General features: G+C 41.7%; 2 protein-coding genes across 2 annotated transcripts in view; both read right to left on the reverse strand.

Moving 5' to 3' along the window:
• The window catches only part of map7d2a (MAP7 domain containing 2a), a gene marked incomplete at its 3' end in the record, with an annotated part of 93,801 nt that overhangs the window by 15,599 nt on the left and 55,382 nt on the right, over positions 1-22,820 (reverse strand).
• On the reverse strand, positions 1,608-22,560 carry si:ch211-114c12.2 (uncharacterized protein LOC336578 homolog). Its single transcript, XM_037688018.1, has 10 exons — positions 22,478-22,560; positions 14,175-14,236; positions 11,759-12,412; positions 10,798-11,415; positions 8,284-8,399; positions 4,803-4,899; positions 4,601-4,664; positions 2,408-2,479; positions 2,159-2,308; positions 1,608-2,078 (listed from the first exon to the last, which is right to left on the reverse strand). Exons 2-9 carry the CDS (start codon positions 14,213-14,215, stop codon positions 2,171-2,173), a joined length of 1,800 nt encoding a protein of 599 aa, XP_037543946.1. The 5' UTR covers positions 14,216-14,236; positions 22,478-22,560; the 3' UTR covers positions 1,608-2,078; positions 2,159-2,170.

The raw sequence follows: 22,820 nt of genomic DNA on the forward strand, positions 1-22,820 counted from the left end.
TTTTCTTAGACCTGTCTAAAGCTTTTGACACTGTGGATCATAACATCTTGTGTCATAAACTCTCAGAAATCGGTTTCTCAGATCACACCATTGGTTGGTTCTCTAACTATCTTTCAGACCGGAGGCAATGTGTTCAACATAATGGTACTTCCTCCAGTTATTTAACATTCAATAATGGTGTACCACAAGGCTCAGTCTTAGGACCCACCCTCTTTACAATCTACATACATAATGTAGGTAAAAACATCCCTAATGCATCCATACATTTCTATGCTGACGACACAGTTGTTTATTGTCGAGCTAAAACAGTTGCTAAGGCTTTCCAGCTTCTGAAATCTGCATTTAACTACATCCAGACTGATTTGTTTCACCTCAAACTTGTCCTAAATGCCGAAAAAACCAAAGGGATGCTTTTTTCAAATAGGAAGTTGGTCCCAGCAGTTCTTCCTCCGATTTTATCCTCAAATGGTGTCCCCATTGAGTTTGTTGATTCCTATAAATATTTGGGTATCTTGGTCGACTCACATCTTTCTTTTAAGCTCCATGTGGAAAACTTGGTAAAGAAACTGAAAGTTAAACTGGGTTTCTTTTTCAGAAACAAATCCTGTCTAACCCTGAATGCTAGAAAACGCCTTGTATCTGTGACTTTCCTTCCCTCAATTGATTTTGGTGATATTATTTACATGAACGCTCCTATAAGAACCCTGCAGATGTTGGATGCTGTCTATCATGGTGCACTAAGATTCATAACTGGCTGTGATTATCGTACCCACCACTGCACCCTGTATTCATTGGTTAACTGGACATCATTAACTTCACGCAGACTCTCTCACTGGTACATTTTCATCTTTAAATCACTTCTTGGTCTGCTGCCTTCATACATCTCCTCCTACATGTCTCTGCGTGAGTGCAGCTACGGAGTGCGCTCTCAGGACATTATTACCTGCAGTGTTCCCTCAGTGAGGACTGAACTAGGCAAAAGGGCCTTATCCTACTCCGCTCCTGTTTCCTGGAATATCTTACAAAAAGATTTGAAGCTCTCGACCTTGACCTCTCTAAGTGGCTTTAAGAATCTGTTGGACTCCTGGCAGGGACCAATGCAGACATGTTCCTGTTTTTAGTTTTATACATTTGTCTTGGAATCTAGCTGTTTTTTTTTTTGTTTTGTTACCTTTTTCCTTTTAGCCATCCTATTTGTTAAAAAAAAAAAAAAAACAAAAAAAAAAACTAGTATGAGTTTTTATAACTGCTTATTGTTGTTGCTGTTGTCCATTGTTGTCATCTTTCTTTGTTGAAATCAGGTCTCTCTTGTAAATGAGTCCTCAAGGCTCAATGGGATTTACCTGTATAAATAAAGGTTGACTGATTAACTTTCACAAATAAAAACAATCCTAATATTGTTCTCCCAGTTACCCAGGCCTGGAAAATACAGGTAAAAAAATCCAATTCAAGTGTGTAAAACCCAGAGTAGTTAAAAGCTGAATTCTAATGTTGGATGAAATATTACACATTACCGGATTACTTGCTTATTACAAGTTGGGTTGTTTTTTTTTGTTTGTTTGTTTGTTTGTTTGTTTGTTTGTTTTTTTTGGGGGGGGGGGTTAAAAAAAATCATTGCATGGTTCTCAAAAACATCCGTTTATTGTGACTTTTGTGGAAATAGTTAAGAAAAAATTCTTGACTCCCAAGTTGTTGATTTCATGTCAAACTCAGTACGTGATCACAATACAAGCTTTAAACGCCACAACACAAAATGAATTCTACCGCTGCCTACTAAACAAATACTAGCACTATCCAAGTAAAATGAGGCCTTCCAAGATCTTTTAACGCAACAACTTTCAAATCATAAAACACCAGAAAAAAAAACACCAAGACAGTATAATATGTTACAAAAGTTCTAAACTAAGTACAGTAGTACTCTTAGGATGGAGGAAACACTTCTACCAAAGACCACATGTTAGCAAGAACACTTCCACAAACTGCAGATGGGTCGGGCTTGAAGTGACTCAACAGGTTCTGAAGGTGTGGATGAACAAAAAGCTTCAGGATTTCCCAACTCTGTTCGTAGAATTAAGGACCTGCGTTTGGATCACAATTAAGTTTGTATTAATTTGAGCAACTAATTATTAAAAACTGCACCGCACCGCTCTTAGCCTACCGAGCGTTGTCACTAGCGTTGATGGCTGGGTCCTCGGGTGTAGGGAACACGCTGACGCATCACTCTCATGTTGCGGTATTTGGACACGATGCTGTAGCTTTTTCTGAACATTGACCTCTGGTTTGAGAAAGGACGTGGGACTAAAGTCTCCTAATAAATACAAGAAAACAGTTACAAAGAAATTAGAGTTGATGTACATAAAAATAAACTTCCAGAAGTAGTAAGAGATCTTGTAACAGGAGTGTTTACCATGAGTGGTCTTCTAAAAGGTCCAGACAGGTCTGGGCCTGAGTGTCTTGGACCACCAGAAAATCTCTGCCTCTGTAAAACACGATGATGAAAGATTAGATGTCATAACTGTAAAAAACAGACCCTTTAGTCCTTATCAAATCTTCATGTCTCTATAATGGACTTGCTCTAAACGGAAACATCTATAAAGATTCATTTACACAATATTTGATAAATTCCAGTGAATTTCAACATTGAAGCAAAGCTCAGCGTGCATCTTTGTTGTTGGTGCAAACTTTCAGCTTTCAGTCATTTACCCTCTGGAAAAACTGATTAACTGCTTAAAAATACCTTTTCATTTGCCCACAAGAAACTAGTCTATCTTTTAGAACTATTTCAGTCTAAAATAAAAATATCAAATTTAAATGATTATTTTAATGCTTCGCGTAAAAAAAAAAAATAAATAAATAAACTCCAGTGTTTTATAAATTCAAAATGTTTATCTTATGGCAATATCTAAAAAAAAAAAAAAAGCATTCCCCCTCATTAATTCATCCAAAATGATTAGACTTTTTTTTATTCCAGTCCTCAGTTTTGTGAAGAGCCTTCAGATCCAGCAGCAGAAAATGAGGCTTTGTTTTTGGTCCAATTTGCTCATATCTCCAAACATGGGACATTTTTTCTCCTAATTATTATTTGTTTAATAATTACAATATTTTTAAAACTCTGCTCGTGATAGAATCACTAGTTTAAAAATAGTTTTCCACCTGTACCGACCCTGAAACACGAGCGAGCTGCAGGTGCAGCCTTTAATCACTTCCTGCCTTCAGATAAACAGACGGCAGTCAGACACTCTGTGTTTCATGCTGCAGCCTGCATGCATGTCAAACACCTTTTTAAAACTTAATGTTTACTTGTGCGCGTTACAAGCCAGGTTTTGCTCTTTACATCCAAACTAAAACAATTTTGTTGGATGAGATGAGGCAGGAATCCGCAGAGAATCTGGCCGAGGAAGAAACTTTTTCCGGTTGAGAGTTGAAAATCTTTTTTTTTGGAGGCTCTCAAATATAAAAGGTGGAACATCATCTTGTGGGCTAATGTCAAAATCTAAAGTTTGGTAGTAAAGATAAAAAGAAGGAAAAAAAAACAAACACAATGAGAGGAATTAATTAGTTTATGATATATATATATTTTTAATGATAAATATGGGATTAAAAGTTGGATTTATTCTGTGTATTTTTTATTGTCTAGTAAAGTTACTATGAGGTTATGAGATAGTTTGAGAAGAGTCGGACATAAAAATATGTTTAGACCGGGGGGGGGGGGGGGGGGGGGGCATGTTTGACTGCACCAAAATAAATACATAAAAGCAAAGATGAAAATGTGACGCCGATTTTTCCCCCAAAAGATGCTACAAGGATTTACCATGACAATTCAGTTACAATCAATCCCAGAGATTAAAGCAAATAAAAAAGGTTTTGCTTAAGTTGAACGTCTTTACAATGATGATGTTACGAACACTAACATTTAATAATGTCAGATTTTATATACAAAAATCCCTTGGGTGAAAGAAGCGTAGCACTATGGTAGTGCCGGCAGTTGACGGGGGTTGGAAGTGTGTGTGTGTGTGTGTGTGTGTGGTGGTGGTGGGGGGGCATTAGTTATTATTGCGGAGCGCTACGTTTGTATTGAGCGTGGTTTGGAGTCTGAGCTACCAATCTCTGCTCCCTGTCAGGAAGTCGCAGAGCAGAGTGGGGGATTTGGTCAGCGGGACACAGTTCTGTTGACAGTGGGGCGCCCTCCTTGGATAATGTAGGGAAAACACTGGATTTAACAAGACCACACACACAAAATACCCCCCTTCCTTTTTAAATGGAATGGTAAATGTACTGTACTTATATAGAGCTCTCTTATTGAATCAAGATACTCAAAATGCTTTACACTACAATCTGTGCCCTCATTTACTGATTAGTCTTTGTGCATACAGCATAAAGACTAATCAGAGCTTTAACACAGTCATACACTGATGAGACGCACAGAGGCAATGAGGGGTTCAGTGTCTTGCTCAGCGACACTTAAGCATGTGACTGCTGGTGGAATTGAACCCCAACTCTTGCACTGGAGGACGACTGCTCTAACCACTCAGCCACAGCCGCCCCCTTTACAGACAACAAAAACCAGACAGAAATTCAGTCCATGGATTCCTGTACTTACAGGCATGGGTCCTGGTCTCCTAAAAGGCCTCGATGCTTTGGTGTCATGCATCACGTTGGGTGGTCTTTAAAAAAACAAAATAATAATATTTTAAATAAAAAACAAACATTTTTTAGAGTAATATTTCAGTATTTTACATTGTTTTAGATAAGAGGCTGAAAACTGGACAAGAACATCTCGTCAGTAAAATTGTGTATGGTACCTGAACACCCTCTTCTCCAAGTATTTTCTGTCTTCAGGCGATCTGGAATCAGTCGAGCGTCGCCTGGTTGATGTGGTCTCTCCATCTGAGCTGCGGTCTAAAGCAAAATAAACAGAAAAAATTTAAAGGATGTTTTGAGCCAAAGCTTAGAAAACATTTGTGTAAAACTTTAGTGAACAAGAGCACAACATACAGCACATTACACACCCGCCGACAAACCATTATACAGTAGTCCCTCGATACTTTATAGTTCGACTTTTGCACTCTTTTGCAGTTTTCAACGCAAGACAAGATGACCAGACAGACCCCACCCCCGCCACCTCCTTTCTCTTTCTGAGGCTGACTGTCACAGCAGAGAAAGAGGGAGCAGGGGATGGGGTCTGTCGTTTCCCGTCGTATCCCAGAGACGCACAGCAGGCGGATGCACGACAGCCTCGGAAGAAGAAAGGAGGGGGTGGGGGGTGTCTTGACTTATACCTGAGTGGGCTACACGAGCGGCATAGATTATGTAAATTAATCAAGCGCGACCTAAACCAAGCCTTTAGGAACGAGAGCAGGAACAAAAATGATGAATAATTCAGGCACAAGGCGATCAGACAATCTGGCATGGAAGCAGAGACTGGGTAGTGCTTAAGAAGCGCAGCGAATAAGTGCAGCAGGAGTGAGATTGGGAGTGACGCAGGTGATGAGCATGAGTGTGACTGCAGAGAAGTGGGCGTGGTAGAGAGCAGAGGTGAGAGCATGACATGCTGTGCTTTTTTTTTTTTTATAGCTTTTTATGGTTTAGAACAGGGCTAAGAACACTGCAAGAGTGTAGGGCTGGGTACCTTTCTAAAAAAATAAAAAAAAAACGGTACCGGTGTCGGTACCTTCACTTCGGTGTCGGTTCCTGGATGGTTCTTTTTTCGGTACCAATTTTGTAATTACAATTAATTCTAACAAGAATAAAATTACGTTACACATTACAGTACAAATTGTGAGTTTTATTTTTAAACTTTGGTATTTTTCTATTCCAAGCAGTTTTCTTACATAACAAACAAATAATTTCCAGGTCAAAAGACCAGTTACAAACCAGTGACACATCAGTGTCTAATGCTCACTGCTACACACTGAGGATCTTTTCACTTAACAGTTTTCCTTCAGAAAAATCAACATGTCTGCTTTCTGTGGACACAAACAAGCCCACTCCTGGCTGATGGTGTCTCCAGCAGTAGAAAATGTTCACTCTGAGGCTGTAGATGATGCTTGTTGCACACACAGATACCTGGTTGTCAGTTTGATAGCACTGAATGTGTCCCTCACATTTCACCAGCAGGTCACTGGATTCAATGAGGTAGGGATGATGCAGACTTCTGCACCTCTGTGTCTCTGCCTGAATCTTCCCTGTGATTCTCTGGGGTTTAGGGCTCTGATCATCTCCCTAATTGACATGAGAACAAAACAACACCAGCATGGTTGTGTTATTATTACTCAAAAAACATTATCTAGGCTGAGCGATAAAAGCTCAACTGGTCAACAAAATCCTTTAAAAAGTTTAATTTACCTCCACTGTGCAGCTCCACTGTAGAAAAAGCAGCAGACTTTTAACAACAAAGTCTGACTGTCCTGTGGCCCCACCTCGCTTTTCTTTTGTCCTCACATCAGGGTCAGAACCTCCTGTGAGAAGAACATGAACATAAACAGTGAACATTAGTGAACTGTTTAAGCAGCTGACTGGATGGATGAGCAGTTTTACAAGCTAAGATTTATGTTACTGTCAATCTTTAGTTAGCTTCTGAGTTTAGTTAGCTACGTAGATAAAATAAATTTACACACTAATATCTTAAAGTTAGCGTTACATGGATCATAATTTATTTCACCGGGAAGTACGTGTTAACAAACGTAAACTCACCAGCTGAAGCACACAGAGCCGTCCTTGGAGTTCTTTGATGAAGAGTCCAGTCGTGGAGATAATGAATCAGGACGTTCAGGCTCTCACAGGCTGACTTTAATGATGAGAGGAGGAGGGGGGAGGCTAATGAACTCTCCTCGCAGAAAAACACGGAGCAACTTTCTGCTCATGTGTTGTCAAAGCCGTTCGACAACACGCGCTGCACACGTGAACCCGTCTGTGGGCGTCACCAGCACCATAGACATACATTACAGTATACATAGATTAGGTACAGCAGCTCTATACAGCTCTGGATGTAACCTGGGTGTAGTCTGTTATACGTCTGGTGTTTTGCCTGCCTGCATGCTGAAATCACATGACACGTTACAGCCAATACCGAAACTTGACACCGAAAGAAGAGTGACGTTTCAATACAAACAGCGACCGGTGCAGTTCGGTCGGTGCAATAAAAGAACCTCGGTTCGGTACTCAGCCCTACAAGAGTGTGGGAAAGGTTTATAAAGCCTTAAAATATATATAAATACAACGTCCCTACTATCAATGGGGTGTCTGGAACGTAACCCCCACGATAAGTGAGGGACTACTGTATAGCAATCTATAGCAATGTCTCGTACAAGCCAAGACCGTGGTTTAACTTTGACTTTGATTTGGGACCTTGGATCTGGGGTGATGAAGTGTACGAGCTACTAGGCCTGTTGCAATAACAATAAATCAATTAATCCCACGATTAATGAAAATTATCAACCTCATTTTCATTTATCGGATTTATCGTTTCTTCGTGTCTCTCTCTTTCTACTGAAGACACTGGATGACAAAAGGTTCAACTCTAGTGCTCTTCACTGACCCCTCTCTTTCTCTTTAAAATCTGTTTTAACTGTCCAAAATCGTGTTTTAGGATCGTTAAAAGCAGCTAAGCTGAGAAGCTAAGCTATAAGCTAAGCTAACAGGCCGACCTCAGGCAAAAACTTCCATCTTGTCAAAGCTCCAAAATTCACGGTTGAAACCCGTGCCTTCATGTAAAGTTGTTTTTCTCTGAAAAAAGAAGCTGAGAACCTGTTCACTGATTTTTTATTAAAAGCTTTGTGTGAAAAATGCTATGCTTAAGAGCTCAAACCACACCAAGCGTCCGCCATTTTGAGAACCGAAAAACAGGAACGAGAGAAAGCCCATGTCACGTCAAGGAGCCTCCCTCCCATTTTTCTTAAAGAGACAATGCTCGCTCCCTTACTATCCATCCTTCAGTTCTAACAGTCTTATACTGCCATAAAGTGGTCAAAAAAGGTACTACACACAAAATTAACAAACATTTCCTCTTAAATTTGACATTACAAATTATTGTCAAATTTTAAAACATTATCGTTTATCACAATAATTTCTGAGACAATCGCCCAGCAAAATTTGTTATCGTGACATGCCTACGAGACACTCCCATCTGCTAATGGTGCATAATGTGCAAGAAGTTTCGTTAAATTATCTTGAGTGGATCAGAAGTTATGGGAAAGACAAGAGAAAGTTTATGGACATACTGACAGAGACCTTTCAACAGACGTACAATAACGATAAAGACTCGACCACAAAGTGTTGGTTTACCAGTCTTTGACTTTGGGCTGTGACCTTTAGGAGGTGAAGCATCTTTGGAGGAAGAGCTTGGTTTCGGTGGCCAGTGAGACAAAACTACAAGATCCCGTTTCTCTATGGGAGAAGACCTGAGGAGAGAGACCAACGTCAGATCACGTTTGAATTTTGCTTAATCATTCCTGCAGCAGTAACAATTTTCAAATGATAAAAAAAGCACAATTTAAGGAAGACTACATTACCCCATCAGCTGTTAATGGTAATAACAGTTTTAACGAGTAATAAATAGTGTTTTGCAGGCAGTCAAGTTATAAAGCCACACATCATTTGGGTACTTACAAAAACCATGGAATGTCCATGCTTCTTTACTCCTATTTTTGTACCCTGAATCAATCTGAGCTTTCTCCGTTTACTCATCAATTGTTAGAATGGCCAAATCCTGGAGGATTCAAAGATAGTGGTCTAGTTCACATCGTGTCTTCTATCAATCCTTGACAACCTTGGGGGGGGGGGGGGGGGGACGACGTTATGTTATGATCAGACTTAGCTGATCCTAGATGTTCCTTCAGTTTTCCTCTGTCAGTTAACGATCCAAGGGACATGATACCAACTTTGAGGTGGATCATCTTGAAGATGTGTGCAAATGTAAGATACTTGGTGAGCTCAGCAGATTCTTCTCCACAGCTGGGTTTTAGATGCCATCAGAGCGAGTTTCAAGACAATCCACAAAAGGAGGTGTCAATATTGTTTAATCTCTTCCTCTTCTTTTAATCCAGACACTCAGGATGACTCAGAGGTCAAAGTCTACAGACAAGCCAAGCAGACTTTACAGGATGGTGTGTGCACTCTCCATTTCAGTAGGATAAAGGACCAAGAACTCCTGTAGAACGTCTTTCCATCAAACTCAGGGCTTTAACTTTGCAGGTGGATATAAACAGCTCTGCTTTAGACACGTTCAGTGCCAGAAAGTTGCAAGAGGCTGGTAAAAAGGCTTGTGATGGTTTTATTTCCAGGCTCAATGATGCGAACTTCTGACTAGACTTAGGGTTGCATGAGATATGAAATAAGAAATGCTGGCTGATCCGATCCCTCAGATGAAAATGGAACACAGTGTTGTGAGGAAAACCATCTTGATGCAGCATCAAGTAACTTGAGGTCTATTTTTGTTTTGCTTAAGTTTATCAAGACAATTTTCTTAAATCCGTTTCATCTTCAACATTTGCACATCATCCCTCTGAGAATTTGACAATATTCTTTTGTGGCCTTTTTAGCAATTTATTCTGTAACGGCACACTTCACAGCAGCAATCCTGCACTCAAATACATCCGTCCACCTTGCAGTTTGATGGTTGCAGAGTTGACTTCATTACGGGATCATTTGAACAAGTAATGTTCAGTATGATTATTCAGCTCTGAAAAGATGATTTGCTGCAAGCCTGACAGCTTGGGAAATACAGAAATGCTTCTTGTGACTCCAGAGAAGTCGAGAATTTAGTGGGGACGAAGAACAAGAAGGTAATCTGGATCCTCTTCATCGATGGACTTCAGAAGGAACTGATGAGGCACCATGGGGAAAAAATGTGGACTGAAGTTTGAGAAAGTACTTCTTCTCGGATCAATTAGCTTCATTTTGAATTTTACTTTGCTTAACATTTCTGTAAAAAATAAAAAAATTGGGGGGGTGGTCTTGAAAATATAAGCTTAACATATAGGCACTCTGGTTCATCAAATAACCAGTGATATTATTTGTAAACCTTACAAGTACAAATTATAGTTGGGCTATTGGTAAGAATACATTTGTTTGTTGCCAGCCAGCTTTAATAGGGGCAAGCAGTGTTCCAAACATTTCTTGCATTATTTTGTCGTCTGTCACCATCCAACTTGGCTATGGGATAACTCCAGATCAGACTTGGATCTAGGAAAATCCTCAATCCACTTGCTTGTAAATTTTGTGTCTTGCTTTAACAGAGGCCATCAAAAGTTGCTGATAAGGAAACGACGCTGCTGCATTATTAACTGAAGGGCGATCGACCAGTTCCCAGTCATTTTTAAGCAGCTCCTTGGCAGTTTCTGTTAGTCCTCTTCACAGCATGCTTTGCCAATGGAAATGTAATTTTACATTGTGATGTATGGTACTGAGAGCAAAGAGGTCTTCACAACATGCAGGGAAAGCAACTTTGAGCTTTAGGCGCCGAGTGCCAGATTTCTTCAGCTCAACTAACAGTTGCCTCAAGCCATATTAGGCATCTTTTATGCGTTTTCTTCAGGATTAACTGGCCAGCTTTAACAATATTTGGAGTCTAAAGTGCTTCTTCATCCCATATGAGTGGTAGGTATTTTAAAATCATGTAGCACGCAGTTTGGGCGGCGTTTGAGAATGTTGTGGCTTTGCATCAAACGAATCACATTTAGCTCATCATGATATCTCCATTTTCCACAGCCGGCACCCCTTTCACACATTCTTTCTTGACCTCCTAATCATCATCATCATCAAGCCCCTGCGAACAGCGCTACAAGAAAAATACCGTACCTGTGTTTGCTCAAGGATCGGCGAGACTCCACCTGTTCTTTTCCTGAGCCAGAGTCTCTTGAGGATTTGCTGGCTTTGTCTTCCTCTCTGGAGGGCGAGTCTTGTGGTTTGGGCTTTCTTGGCTCCAGCCTTTTCAGAGGAACTGCCTTTAGTGGGAAACGCCTCTTCCTGAGAGTAAAAACAGAACTGGCATTTCCCCGTGCAGCCATGTCACCCAGACGAAGCCTGGGTCTCGCATTCATGGGTATTCTCAGCCTCATAAGAGACTCGGCTCCGATTTGCCGACTTCTAACTAGGTAACCTCTACCCCTATAAGACAAGGGTGGACCGCTAAATGGCCTGGGTAGACTCATCAGCTGAGGTCTCTCTCTCCTGGGGTATTTTAGACTGCCATGCTGCAGTTCAGGACCCGATAGCCTCCTCTTATGGGGTCCTGACATTTGTCTGTCCTGAAGGTTCCTGTGGTAAGATGATGATGGTGATGGACCTCTTTTCCATGAGGGGAATCTGTGAGGGGGCGGATGAGGGACATCTTGTGCCCTCTCTCGGCTGTGGGATCGGTTGCCCTGCCTCTCCGCAGGACCACGCTGCCGCCTGGAGTCTTGTTCAGACGACCACCTGCATTTCCATCAAACAATAGAAAAAATCATTACAATGACAAATCCATTGCCATTTTAAGTGGGACGGGGAAGTTTTAACTTTTATCTTAAATGCAGCCCTTTCACAAGCCGACAGAATCAAATACCGGTAGGTAGCAGGGGTAAACTTTCAAAGGGGAATTACAGATGCAACACTCCTCTTAACGTCACATTTAAAAATCAGACTCATTTTTACTGACTAGAACAAACATGAGCTGGAGGAGAGCTGATCATTAGAATATTTGTGACTGGGAGAAGTGACCAGTTTCTGGCCTCCTCCATTATCATTTTACCCAGCTTGGGGAATCGGTTCGCTTCTATACCTCTCTGGACATGAGCCTCTCCCAGGCATCTCCCTGGGACTCCTCTGTGGCCCAGGGGGCCGGTGCTGCCCATTGTGTGACAAAGAGAACGATCCAGGCTCATTCCAGCGCTTCATGCCACGACTTGACGGCATATAGGGCCTTCCTCTTTGATGAGGGTCTCGACTCCGCTCGTGGGGAAACCCAGGCTGTCTTCTGGGACCCCTGAAAGATCCCTGGTAGGGTGGCGCAGAGCCTGGCCTCCTGTCAGCTGGGTGGCCACGAAAATGTCTTGGGGAAGAGAATCTATGATCTGAGGGATGACCGTAGAAAGGTGGGCCCCTTTGACTCTGGTGTCCTTGAGCAGAACCGTGAGGGGATGGGCGACGCTGATCTTGCGAGGGGCGATTCAGCCTAGGTGGGGGCGACCTCCGCTGACTAGAATGTGGCCCCATTTTGGGAGGGTGGGATGAGGAGGATGGCCTCCAACGATTAAAACGAGACTCTCTTTGCTCTTCCATTTCTCTTCTGTCGACCGGCGGCCGTCCTCGTCCTCTACCTTTGGAATCCCTCCAGTTGGGAGGGGGCTTCTCGGTGTAGCCCTGGCCGTCGCTTCGACTTCTGGAGCCAGGGCTGTAACTTCCCTCATTATGTCCACGACCATCTCCATAGGGTCTGGGAGGGCACACAAATATATAAATGATTAAAACATATACATTGTACAGGTCCTTCTCAAAAAATTAGCATATTGTGATAAAGGTCATTATTTTCCATAATGTAATGATAAAAATGAAACTTTCTTATATTTCAGATTCATTGCACACCAACAGAAATATTTCAGGTCTTTAATTGTTTTAATACTAATGATTATGGCATACAGCTCATGAAAGCCCCAAATACCTGTCCTAAAAAATTAGCATATCATGAAAAGGTTCTCTAAACAAGCTATTAACCTAACCATCTGAATCAACGACATAACTACTAACACCTGCAAAAGATTCCTGAGGCTTTTAAAAACTCCCAGCCTTGTTCATTACTCAAAACCGCAATCATCGGTAAGACTGCCGACCTGACAGCTGTCCAGAAGGCCATCAATGACACCCTAAAGCAATAGGGTAAGACACAGAAAGAAATTGCTGAACGAATAGGCTGTTCCCAGAGCGCTGTATCAAGGCACCTCAGTGGGAAGTCTGTGGGAAGGGAAAAGTGTGGCAGAAAACGCTGCACAACGAGAAGTGGTGACCGGACCCTGAGGAGGATTGTGGAGAAGGGCCGATTCCAGACCTTGGGGGACCTGTGGAAGCAGTGGACTGAGTCTGGAGTAGAAACATCCAGAGCCACTGTGCACAGGCGTGTGCAGGAAATGGGCTACAGGTGCCGCATTCCTCAGGTCAAGCCACTTTTGAACCAGAAACAGCGGCAGAAGCACCTGACCTGGGCTACAGAGAAGCAGCACTGGACTGTTGCTCAGTGGTCCAAAGTACTTTTTTCAGATGAAAGCAAATTTTGCATGTCATTCGGAAATCAAGGTGCCAGAGTCTGGAGGAAGACTGGGGAGAAGGAAATGCCAAAATGCCAGAAGTCCAGTGTGAAGCACCCACAGTCAGTGATGGTCTGGGGTGCCATGTCAGCTGCTGGTGTTGGTCCACTGTGTTTTATCAAGGGTCAATGCAGCTAGCCATCAGGAGATTTTGGAGCACTTCATGCTTCCATCTGCTGAAAAGCTTTATGGAGATGAAGATTTCATTTTTCAGCATGACCTGGCACCTGCTCACAGTGCCAAAACCACTGGTAAATGGTGGACCATGGTATTACTGTGCTCAATTGGCCTGCCAACTCTCCTGACCTGAACCCCATAGAGAACCTGTGGGATATTGTGAAGAGAAAGTTGAGAGACACAAGACCCAACACTCTGGATGAGCTTAAGGCCGCTATCGAAGCATCCTGGGCCTCCATAACACCTCAGCAGTGCCACAGGCTGATTGCCTCCATGCCACGCCACAATGAAGCAGTCATTCATGCAAAAGGATTCCCGACCAAGTATTGAGTGCATAACTGAACATGATTATTTGAAGGTTGGCGTTTTTTGTATTAAAAACACTTGTCTTTCATTGGTGGGATGAAATGTGCTAATTTTTTGGGACAGGCATTTTGGGTTTTCATGAGCTGTATGCCATAATCATCAGTAATAAAACAATTAAAGACCTGAAATATTTCTGTTGGTGTGCAATGAATCTGAAATATAAGAAAGTTTCATTTTTATCATTACATTATGGAAAATAATGACCTTTATCACAATATGCTAATTTTTTGAGAAGGACCTGTATATTTCAAATCATTGTGTAAAATTACCATTTGCATTTAACTTTAATCATTCAAATAAATAAAAACCAAAGCAAAGGCTTATTAAATTGTAAGATTATAGCTGAGAGATTACCTGGGCTTTAAGCGTGGCGGTCCAAATTCTGTTCGAACCATCTCTGGAAGTCTATGTATAATCTATAAACAAATTAAAAAATATATTTTATTTATTATTTTAACAAAATTCAACAATATATGATCTATCCTGTTTCTGCTGCAATTTGTGGAGTTCAGACTAAGGCTGGGCCATATCATATCGTTCACAATATTTCGTATAATAATACGAAAAAAAAAAGCTTGCCTGGGAAAATAAATTATATCATGATATCAACAAAGTCCATGTTCAATAATCCAGGTGTAAAATCCAACATTTTTCAGTCAGGTCATCTGGACAGTTTTTTTTTTTTTGTGCTGAAACGTTTCAACTTCGATCCAGAAGGCTTCATCGTCAAGGAAACAACAAAACTGATTCTTCCCCCAACAGCTTACTCCAAAGTGGAACAAACCAGTTCTGCTTGTGATTAGATGGTCTCTTTGGTACGCTCCTCCTCCATTGCCGGCCCTCTTCCTTGTTGACAGTCTTGTCAAACTGGTTGAAAACCAGTTCCAACCATATCATGATATGCTAATTTCATGACGCAAGTACGTCAGTGTTTGCCCTGCCCCGTTAACCGAACCGAGCGCACCGAACTACCGAAATGCGCACTCCCCATCCACCAGTCGGTATTGGCATAACGCTAATTAGTCGAGCACAATGCTAGCTAGCTAAAATGCTAAAAACAAAATGCGCAGCTCTGCTGCGTGTCTGCTGCGTTTCTCCATCCAGCTCTAAACTGCGGGTACAGACAGTGACAGCTCAACTGTCTCTCCCTCCCCCGACCAGCGCAACTCAGCTTTTTATCCCACCCTCCACCCCAACTTCGGTACAAACACGTGCAGGTCAGCTGTGTCTCATAGTTCCACAGTCAGTCCGTGGACCAAGAAACGAGTCAGGTGATCAAAGAGAGCATCAGAGAATTGGAATCATTCCTGCGAGGAAGCTGAAACGCCACAAGTTTCAGGGTCAGCTGATCACCTTGTTACAAGTTTTGGGAGTTATAGCTCATTTAAAGCAGTGTCTCCCCTACCATTATACAAGCGGGGTGCCCCACCCCATCAACAGAACTGAGCACCCCGCCTACCAAACTGAACTTGCCCCACCCAGCACTGAATGGTAAATGGACTGTACTTATATAGCACCTTTCTATCTTATTTCAAGACACTCAAAGTGCTTTACGCTACAATCTGTGTCCTCATTTACCCATTCATACAGCACTCTACTAAATCTCTACAAAGCTAATTGAACAAATCATTCTAAAGAGACTAATCAGTGCTTTAGATCACATTCATACACTGATGGGACACACATCAGAGGCTATGACGGTTTCAGTGTCTTGCCCAGGGACACTTCGACATGTGACTGCTGGTGGATTCGAACCCCTAACTCTCGCATTGGAGGACGGCTGCTCTAACCACTCAGCCACAGCTGCCCGCCTGCCACTGACATAGCACTAAGCTAGCAGCGCGAAATACAGGCTCTATAGCTAAAAAGCAGCACTCATGCTGCCTCTTCTCTCAAGCTGAACAACCCCCCCCCACACACACACGCACTCAAAAACTGTCTGTATAAACAGTGCACAAATCAAACGTGCCACACTAAGCGCTAGCAGTGCGCAATACAGGTGCTCTAGCTAAAAAGCTAAAGGCGCCTCTTCCCTCATGCTTATTCCCCCCAAAAGAAAACTGTTGGTAAAAGCTGCACTCAAGACGTTTCTGTACCCCCGTCAACAAAAATCATGGATGAGACGAGCACCCCGCCATGGCAAGTTAACTAGGGGAAACACAAAAGGTAACATCAATTTTGTTTTACGTTACATTTATGCTCAACAGATCTTAAGCTTTAGTTTATTTAGTTATTTTGAGAAACATCACCTGCACTTTAGTTTTTGTGGTGGATTTATCGATCTATATTTTGTGCATATGCTGGTGAAGATTCTCAGTCATCCAGGACATGATGAATTCAAAATGAACTCAGTGACATACAATATATTGCTAAACATCTGGCTGATATTTTAGCTCCTCTTGTTGGAAACACACCTCATCACATAAAGAACTCCATTGATTTTGCTAACAAAGTTCAACACTTGAAACTAACCCCAGGAGAAACCCTTGTATCGTATGATGTGACTTCTCTTTTCACATGCATACCCATCTCTGAAGCAGTAGAAACCGTCAGAAAACAACTCCTACAAGACAAGGACTTAATCAACAGGACCAACTTCACCCCAGACCAGATCTGCACCCTGATGGATATCTGCCTCTCCACCACTTATTTCAAGTTTAATGACAGTTTTTACAGACAGAAGCACGGCTGTGCCATGGGATCTCCAGTGTCACCCATTGTTGCCAATCTCTACATGGAAGAAGTGGAACAGAGAGCCCTACACTCCTATGAGGGAACAAAGCCAAGCCATCGGTTCCGTCATGTGGATGACACCTGGGTCAAAATCCAAGCCAAGGAAATAGAAGCGTTCACCAGACACATTAACTCGGTCGATAACAACATCAAGTTCACCAGAGAGGATGCAAACGACAACAAGCTGCCTTTTTTGGACTGTTTGGTTCAGATGGAGAGAGAGGACAGCCTCAACATTGAAGTGTACAGGAAACCAACCCACACAGACCAGTATCTTCTGTTTGACTCCCACCATCCACTTGAACACAAACTCTCTGTCATCAGAACTTTACAACATCGGGCCGAATGCGTCCCCACAAAGACAGAAGGGAAGGAAAAGGAACTGAAACACGTTCAAGAAGCTCTTCAAACATGAGGATATCCTAACTGGGCTTTTGTCAAGTCAGAGAGGAAATCTACAAAACACACCAATAAACAGAAAAAGGAGAACAACACACGTAAAAACATTGTCATCCCTTATGTTGCTGGAGTATCAGAGAAATTCAGAAGGATCTTCAACAAACACAACATCCCAGTACATTTCAAACCCAGCAGGACTCTCAGACAGAGGCTGGTCCACCCTAAGGACAAAACACCCATACACAAACAGAGTGGTGTAGTGTATGAGGTCCAGTGAAGCGAGGACTGTCCAGACCTCTACATTGGAGAAACTAAACAGCCTCTTCACAGACGCATGGCTCAACACAGGAGAGCCAGCTCCACAGGACAAGACTCAGCTGTTCACCTCCATCTCACAGATAAGGGACACTCTTTTGAGGACCAAAATGTGCACATTTTGGACCGAGAACACAGATGGTTTGAGAGGGGGGTGAAGGAAGCAATTTATGTAAAAAGAGAAAAGCCGTCTCTTAACAGAGGAGGAGGCCTCAGATTTCCACTTTCAAAAACGTATAATGCAACTTTAAAACAGATTCCCAGCCGGTTTCACACCTGATGGAAACAGAAGGGCCTCGACTGTGAATTAGAGGAACAAAAGACCTACTGTTTAGGTTTTTAGGTGTGAACTGCCAATCTACATATATGTGTGTGTGTGTGTGTCTTATGTGTGTGTGTGTCTTATCTCACTCAGCCTTATAACCTGTATCTCTCACTCTCTGCTCTTTGAATTGAGAAAGCTCCTCGGATGAGGAGCGAAACGTCTTCTGTTACAAATAAAGTCCAGTTGTTTTTGTATTGAACGCTTTTTGAATATATTTTGTGCATACTTTTTAAATTTAAATAACAAAAGGATCATTTTTATTTTTATACTTTGAGACTGAATACTTTACTACATAAAGTAATTTCAGTAAAATTAACCCGTTGTTTTTTTTGTTTTTATATAATAACCACAAAGTAACATGTTAATTTTGTCAAATTAATAACATGATTTCTGTTTTTTGTTATATTACGAAATTTATCATTACCATCAGAATGCTCTGAAATATCACGATTTTATATTTGAGCCATATCGCCTACCCCAGTTCAGACTATTTCTTTCAACTTGGCTGTCTTCCTTATCAATAACAGGCGGCTATATCGCCATTTACTTAAGTGGCTGGCGCCGCCTACTCTGACAATTTATACATTTTTTTTCCTTTGGAGTCTACCGACATGCTGGCGCGCAATAGTCACACGACCGATTTCAGTCGCTCTAGCACAGGAGTGCCCAATCCTGGTTCCCGAGGGCAACTATCCTGCATATTTTTGTCATTTCCCTGCTATTCAGCAGGTCTGCAAGTTCTGCAGAAACCAGTTAATTGTTCATTTATTCAAATCAGGCGTGTCAAAGCAGAGAAACATCGAAAACATGCAAGACAGGGGCCCTCAAGACCCAAGAATGAGCACCACTGCTCTAACGAGTAAGACAATCTCTTATTTTATTTGAGCGTTATTTATACAGGTAGCCTCATTCGCTTCTACCCTGAGGCTGTTGGACTCATGAATCTTTAACCAGAATAATCACTGTTGAACACGGAGACCCCCGCCCCGATTAACGATGAACGGGTTCACTTCACAAAAATGGCTTCCTCAAAGCTGCTGTTATTGCATCACTCAGCCCCGTTAACAGCAAGCGGCCATCAAGTTCAAGATTCTTTATTATCCCCGAGGGGCAATTTGTTTCTCATTCAGTAGGCACAAAACATCCATACTACTCATCTGAGGAGCTTCCACAATAAAAAAAAAAAAAAAAAAAAAAAAATGCGGGGGATAGAATTATAAAGCTATGGGTCAGCTTTGCATGTAGGTTATCTCAGCTGCTGAGCTAAGCTAAATACATGCAGATTGTACTATCAAATCCACACAATAGGGGTTTGTTACAGTCTTTGTTAGGCTCCATTTACACAGGTGGGATAAATGTAGGGCTGGACAATAATTTGATATAGATATATGTCGCAATATACTTTTATTCAATAATGGTGATATGAGTTTTAAGCACATTTTCGATATTTCGATTTGATTACAGCGTTTCACAGACTTTTTTTTTTCTGTTCGGGTTGAAGCGGCCACTTAAGTTTCAACTCTGACAGAAACAAGGTGCAGCACAACTACATAAATGTGCGATGACGTAGATGTTACCCAGAGCTCGAGTCCAGAAGGCGCTAGCAGTAGCAGGCTAGGCTAATCTCTAACGCCCGTAGTTTTCGCTTCAAACCGACTGCCCATGACTGTCAAGCCTCCAGTATACTCGTGAGTAGGTGGGTCCGCACGTACCGTAGGGTTGAAGCGGATGCCCACAGGGCATGTCCGTGCAAAGCTCAATTTTTACGACCACGTACGTGTACTCAGTGTTGCACACTAAACTGCCTGGTGACGAACTGTTTTGTATGAGACACCAATGTATTAAATTCCCCTTCTTCATCCCTGATCTGGTTTAATGGCCTTTTCTTTTGACCCCCCCCCCCCCCCCCCAAGAGGCAAGCGATCTCTTCCTCCTCCCCCATTGACGCCATGATTAAAATGGGGAGAAATGAAGGAACTTGTCACGAGCGAATTAAAATTAGGTCCAACGTGGCTGCAGGAGGATCTGGAGAGTTCCTGGTGTGCTGGTCTGATGTGTGGGCTGCAAGGCCAGCGCTTCCCTTTTTTTTTTTTTTTTTTTAACAACAACAACATATAAAACAGAACACCACTGCAGCTGGGGCTGCCATCTAATTTTTTTTTTTTTGAGACATGTCAATCAATCTAGTAGGCGTACTAGCAAATGACCAATCAACAACCTCAATTTGTCCCAAAGGTAAACGCCCCTTGTCTGTGGAGCTACTCTGCAGCCGCTTCACATGGAGGCTCGAGTATGAAGTCTCAACCCTCTGCGGACAGTGCACACAGTTTTCGCGAGGGTGACAGGACGCATGAGTGCACTGGAGCCTTCAGAATGTGAGTGAACAAGCTTTCACAAGCGAAGACAAAGCAGATGACATAATTGTTGAGAGGAAAAACTAATTCGGCAGCGTGGAAGTGGTTCGGCTATCCAAGATCCGATAAACTGCAGGTTTCAGTGTGCTGCAAAATGTGACGGAGAGTCGTTCCAACTAGCGGTGGGAGCACATCTAACTTGTTTTATTTGAAGAGTTTCCACGCGACAGAATATGCTGAGAGTCAGAAGATGAAACACAAAGTTTGAGCCAACGTGTCCCTGAAACAATACCCCCAGCTGTATCAAAAGAGAAACACATGCAGTAAAAGCAGAAGTTTATAAATAGACTATTTGAAAAATATTTATTTTAGATGTAAAAACAAGACAGTAAAAATATTGTAGGCTGTTCAGTTTTGCTTTATCTTTTCTGTTTACATTTTAAGTACACAGCTGTGTTTTTGATTTTGTTAGAGGGAAAAAAGTTTATTTTATTTTTTAGACATTTATTTTGTAGAGTTACAACTGTTTGTTAATAAATGTGCCTGTGTGACTATTCTGTTGCTGTGTGCTTGTTCTGTTTGTCCCTGTACAGCACTTTGGTGTGCTTTGTCACTGTTTGAAGTGCTTTATAAATAAATTGGTATGGTATGGTATTGGTACAAAGCTTGTACGAGCCTCCTATTGGATAATTACTGCATGGGCGATTATTTTTCAGCTGGCAACAAGTTAACCCCAACTGGTACAATGAGTTGCTTCTCATTTCTTAAACAACCATGTCGAAAGACACATTGCGTGATTGTGGAAAAGATGTCAGTCTGTTTGAGAAGGGTCAAATCACTGGCATGCATCAAGCAGAGAAAACATCTAAGAGTTTGCAGAAACTACTAAAATTGGGATTGGGTTAAGAACTGTCCATCGCATTATTAAAAACTGGAAGGATAGTGGGGACCCGTCGTCTTAGAGGACGAAATGTGGCCGGAAAAAAATCATGAACGATCGTGATCGGCGAGATCACTTAAAATGTTTGGTGAAATGAAATTGAAGAAAAACAACAGAAGCACTCTGGGTTATGTTGAATAGTGAAAGTAAGAACATTTCCACACACACAATGCAAAGGGAACTGAACAGCTGTGTAGCCTTAAGAAAACCACTAGGCTAACCAGAAAAAAAAAAAAAGGCTTCAATTTGCTAGGGAGCAAAAAGATTGGACTCTGGAGCAATGGAAGAAGGTCATGTAGTCTGATGAGTCCAGATTTACCCTGTTCCAGAGTGATGGGAGCATCAGGGTAAGAAGAGAGGCAGGTGAAGTGATGCACCCATCATGCCAAGTCATCAATGGAAGATCTTGGTGAAAAATTAAAGCAACACTGGATGGAAATTGATCTTGTGACATTGCAGAAGCTTATCGAAACATGCCACAGTGAATGCATGCTGTAAACAAAGCTAAAAGGTGGTCCAATGAAATATTAGTGTGACCTTTTTTTTTTTTTTTTTTTTGGTGGGGGGGGGGGGGGGGGGGTCGGTATATATCGCCATTTTTGTTAAAATATCAAGATATTAATTTTGGTCCACATTGCTCAGCCCTAGCTAGCCAGACAATCATATCAGCTCACCTAAACAACAAATATAATGATAGTCATGGCATTTATTTTAAAGATTAAGGGTCAGTGAACTAGATACTGCCTAAAGCATCATTTCTATTAGCTATTCACTGCATTAAAACCCATCCACAAAATGCCATCAATATGCACCTTATATCATGAGTTGTTTTATAGCTTATACATTAAATCATCTGCATGAAGCAGCTATTAAATTATTATTATTATTTATCTACTCTAACAGTATTTTTACTTTCAACTTCTTACACAAAAAGTGTGGCAAACACTGGACATTTATGACAACCAACAGTTGGGTCAAAGATAATGGATGGATGGCTAAACCGGAAAAAAAACAAAAAAACATCCCCCTTGTTGACGTCAGTGAGGCAATTTAAATTAAGTGTAAATTAGCAGCACGCTAAATAAGCTATACTAATCTGATGCCATCAAGTCGAATAACACGACGCAAAATGTAAATCAATAAATTACTACATTAACGTGAGAACTTATGTTTCAACGATTTAATGCGAAGAACCATGCGTTGACAGTTTATGGTGGCTGCTACTTGTGTTTCTGTTCTGACTCGGCCCGTGTTTTTAACTCCAGTTTGGAGCCTTTAAACTCATTTATTAGATTAAACGTTTCAATAAATAAACCCGAACACTTATGTAATAAATACATTAACGCGTTGCTTCGGTTGGGTTAAGTTTAGCCACACAAACACGGGGAGGCAGGCCGGGATCCTCGTCTTGATGCTAATTTTAGCTTCGTGAAGCTAGCGGGTACATTTCGTTGGTTTCACGCTCGACAAAATGGAGTTCACGTCAACCCGGGGATCCTTAGAATGTTTCAGCAACAACTTAGATACATTTTTTATTTATTTAGATATACACAAAAAGTTCGCACCGAAAAGGTCACAAAAAGCCACTTACCAAAATCCAACCATAAGATGGACACTACGTGCGACACAGTTGATAAGATTAGAACCACTCTTCCGCCTTCTTCTTATCGAGAATGACTCTTCCTGTCGGAGTCGGCCCTTAAGAGAAATGTTGACGCGCCCCTACCGACCGGGAGTAATACTACACGTCAGCGACAATTTTTATTTTCTTCAGGTTCTCTTCTTATGTGGATTGAATGTAACATAAAACACATCAGTACAGTAACTCTGTACATGTGTGTTTCCTACAGTGGTGGGATGTAACGAAGTACAAGTACAAGTACTTTGTTACTGTACTTAAGTACACTTTTCATGTATCTGTACTTTACTTAAGT

Source organism: Nematolebias whitei, chromosome 14, assembly GCF_014905685.2.
Source record: "Nematolebias whitei isolate Nwh7 chromosome 14, NemWhi1, whole genome shotgun sequence".
Lineage (NCBI taxonomy): Eukaryota > Metazoa > Chordata > Actinopteri > Cyprinodontiformes > Rivulidae > Nematolebias > Nematolebias whitei.

Excerpts from the sequence above, each read along its gene's own strand:
- si:ch211-114c12.2 (XM_037688018.1), bottom strand. The coding sequence starts at position 14,215 with ATGGTTCGAACAGAATTTGGACCGCCACGCTTAAAGCCCAG. Across the intron at positions 11,416-11,758 it reads AGAGGCTCATGTCCAGAGAG|GTGGTCGTCTGAACAAGACT; the intron begins GTATAGAAGCGA and ends ATGGAAATGCAG. Across the intron at positions 8,400-10,797 it reads CGATCCTTGAGCAAACACAG|GTCTTCTCCCATAGAGAAAC; the intron begins GTACGGTATTTT and ends CTCTCTCCTCAG.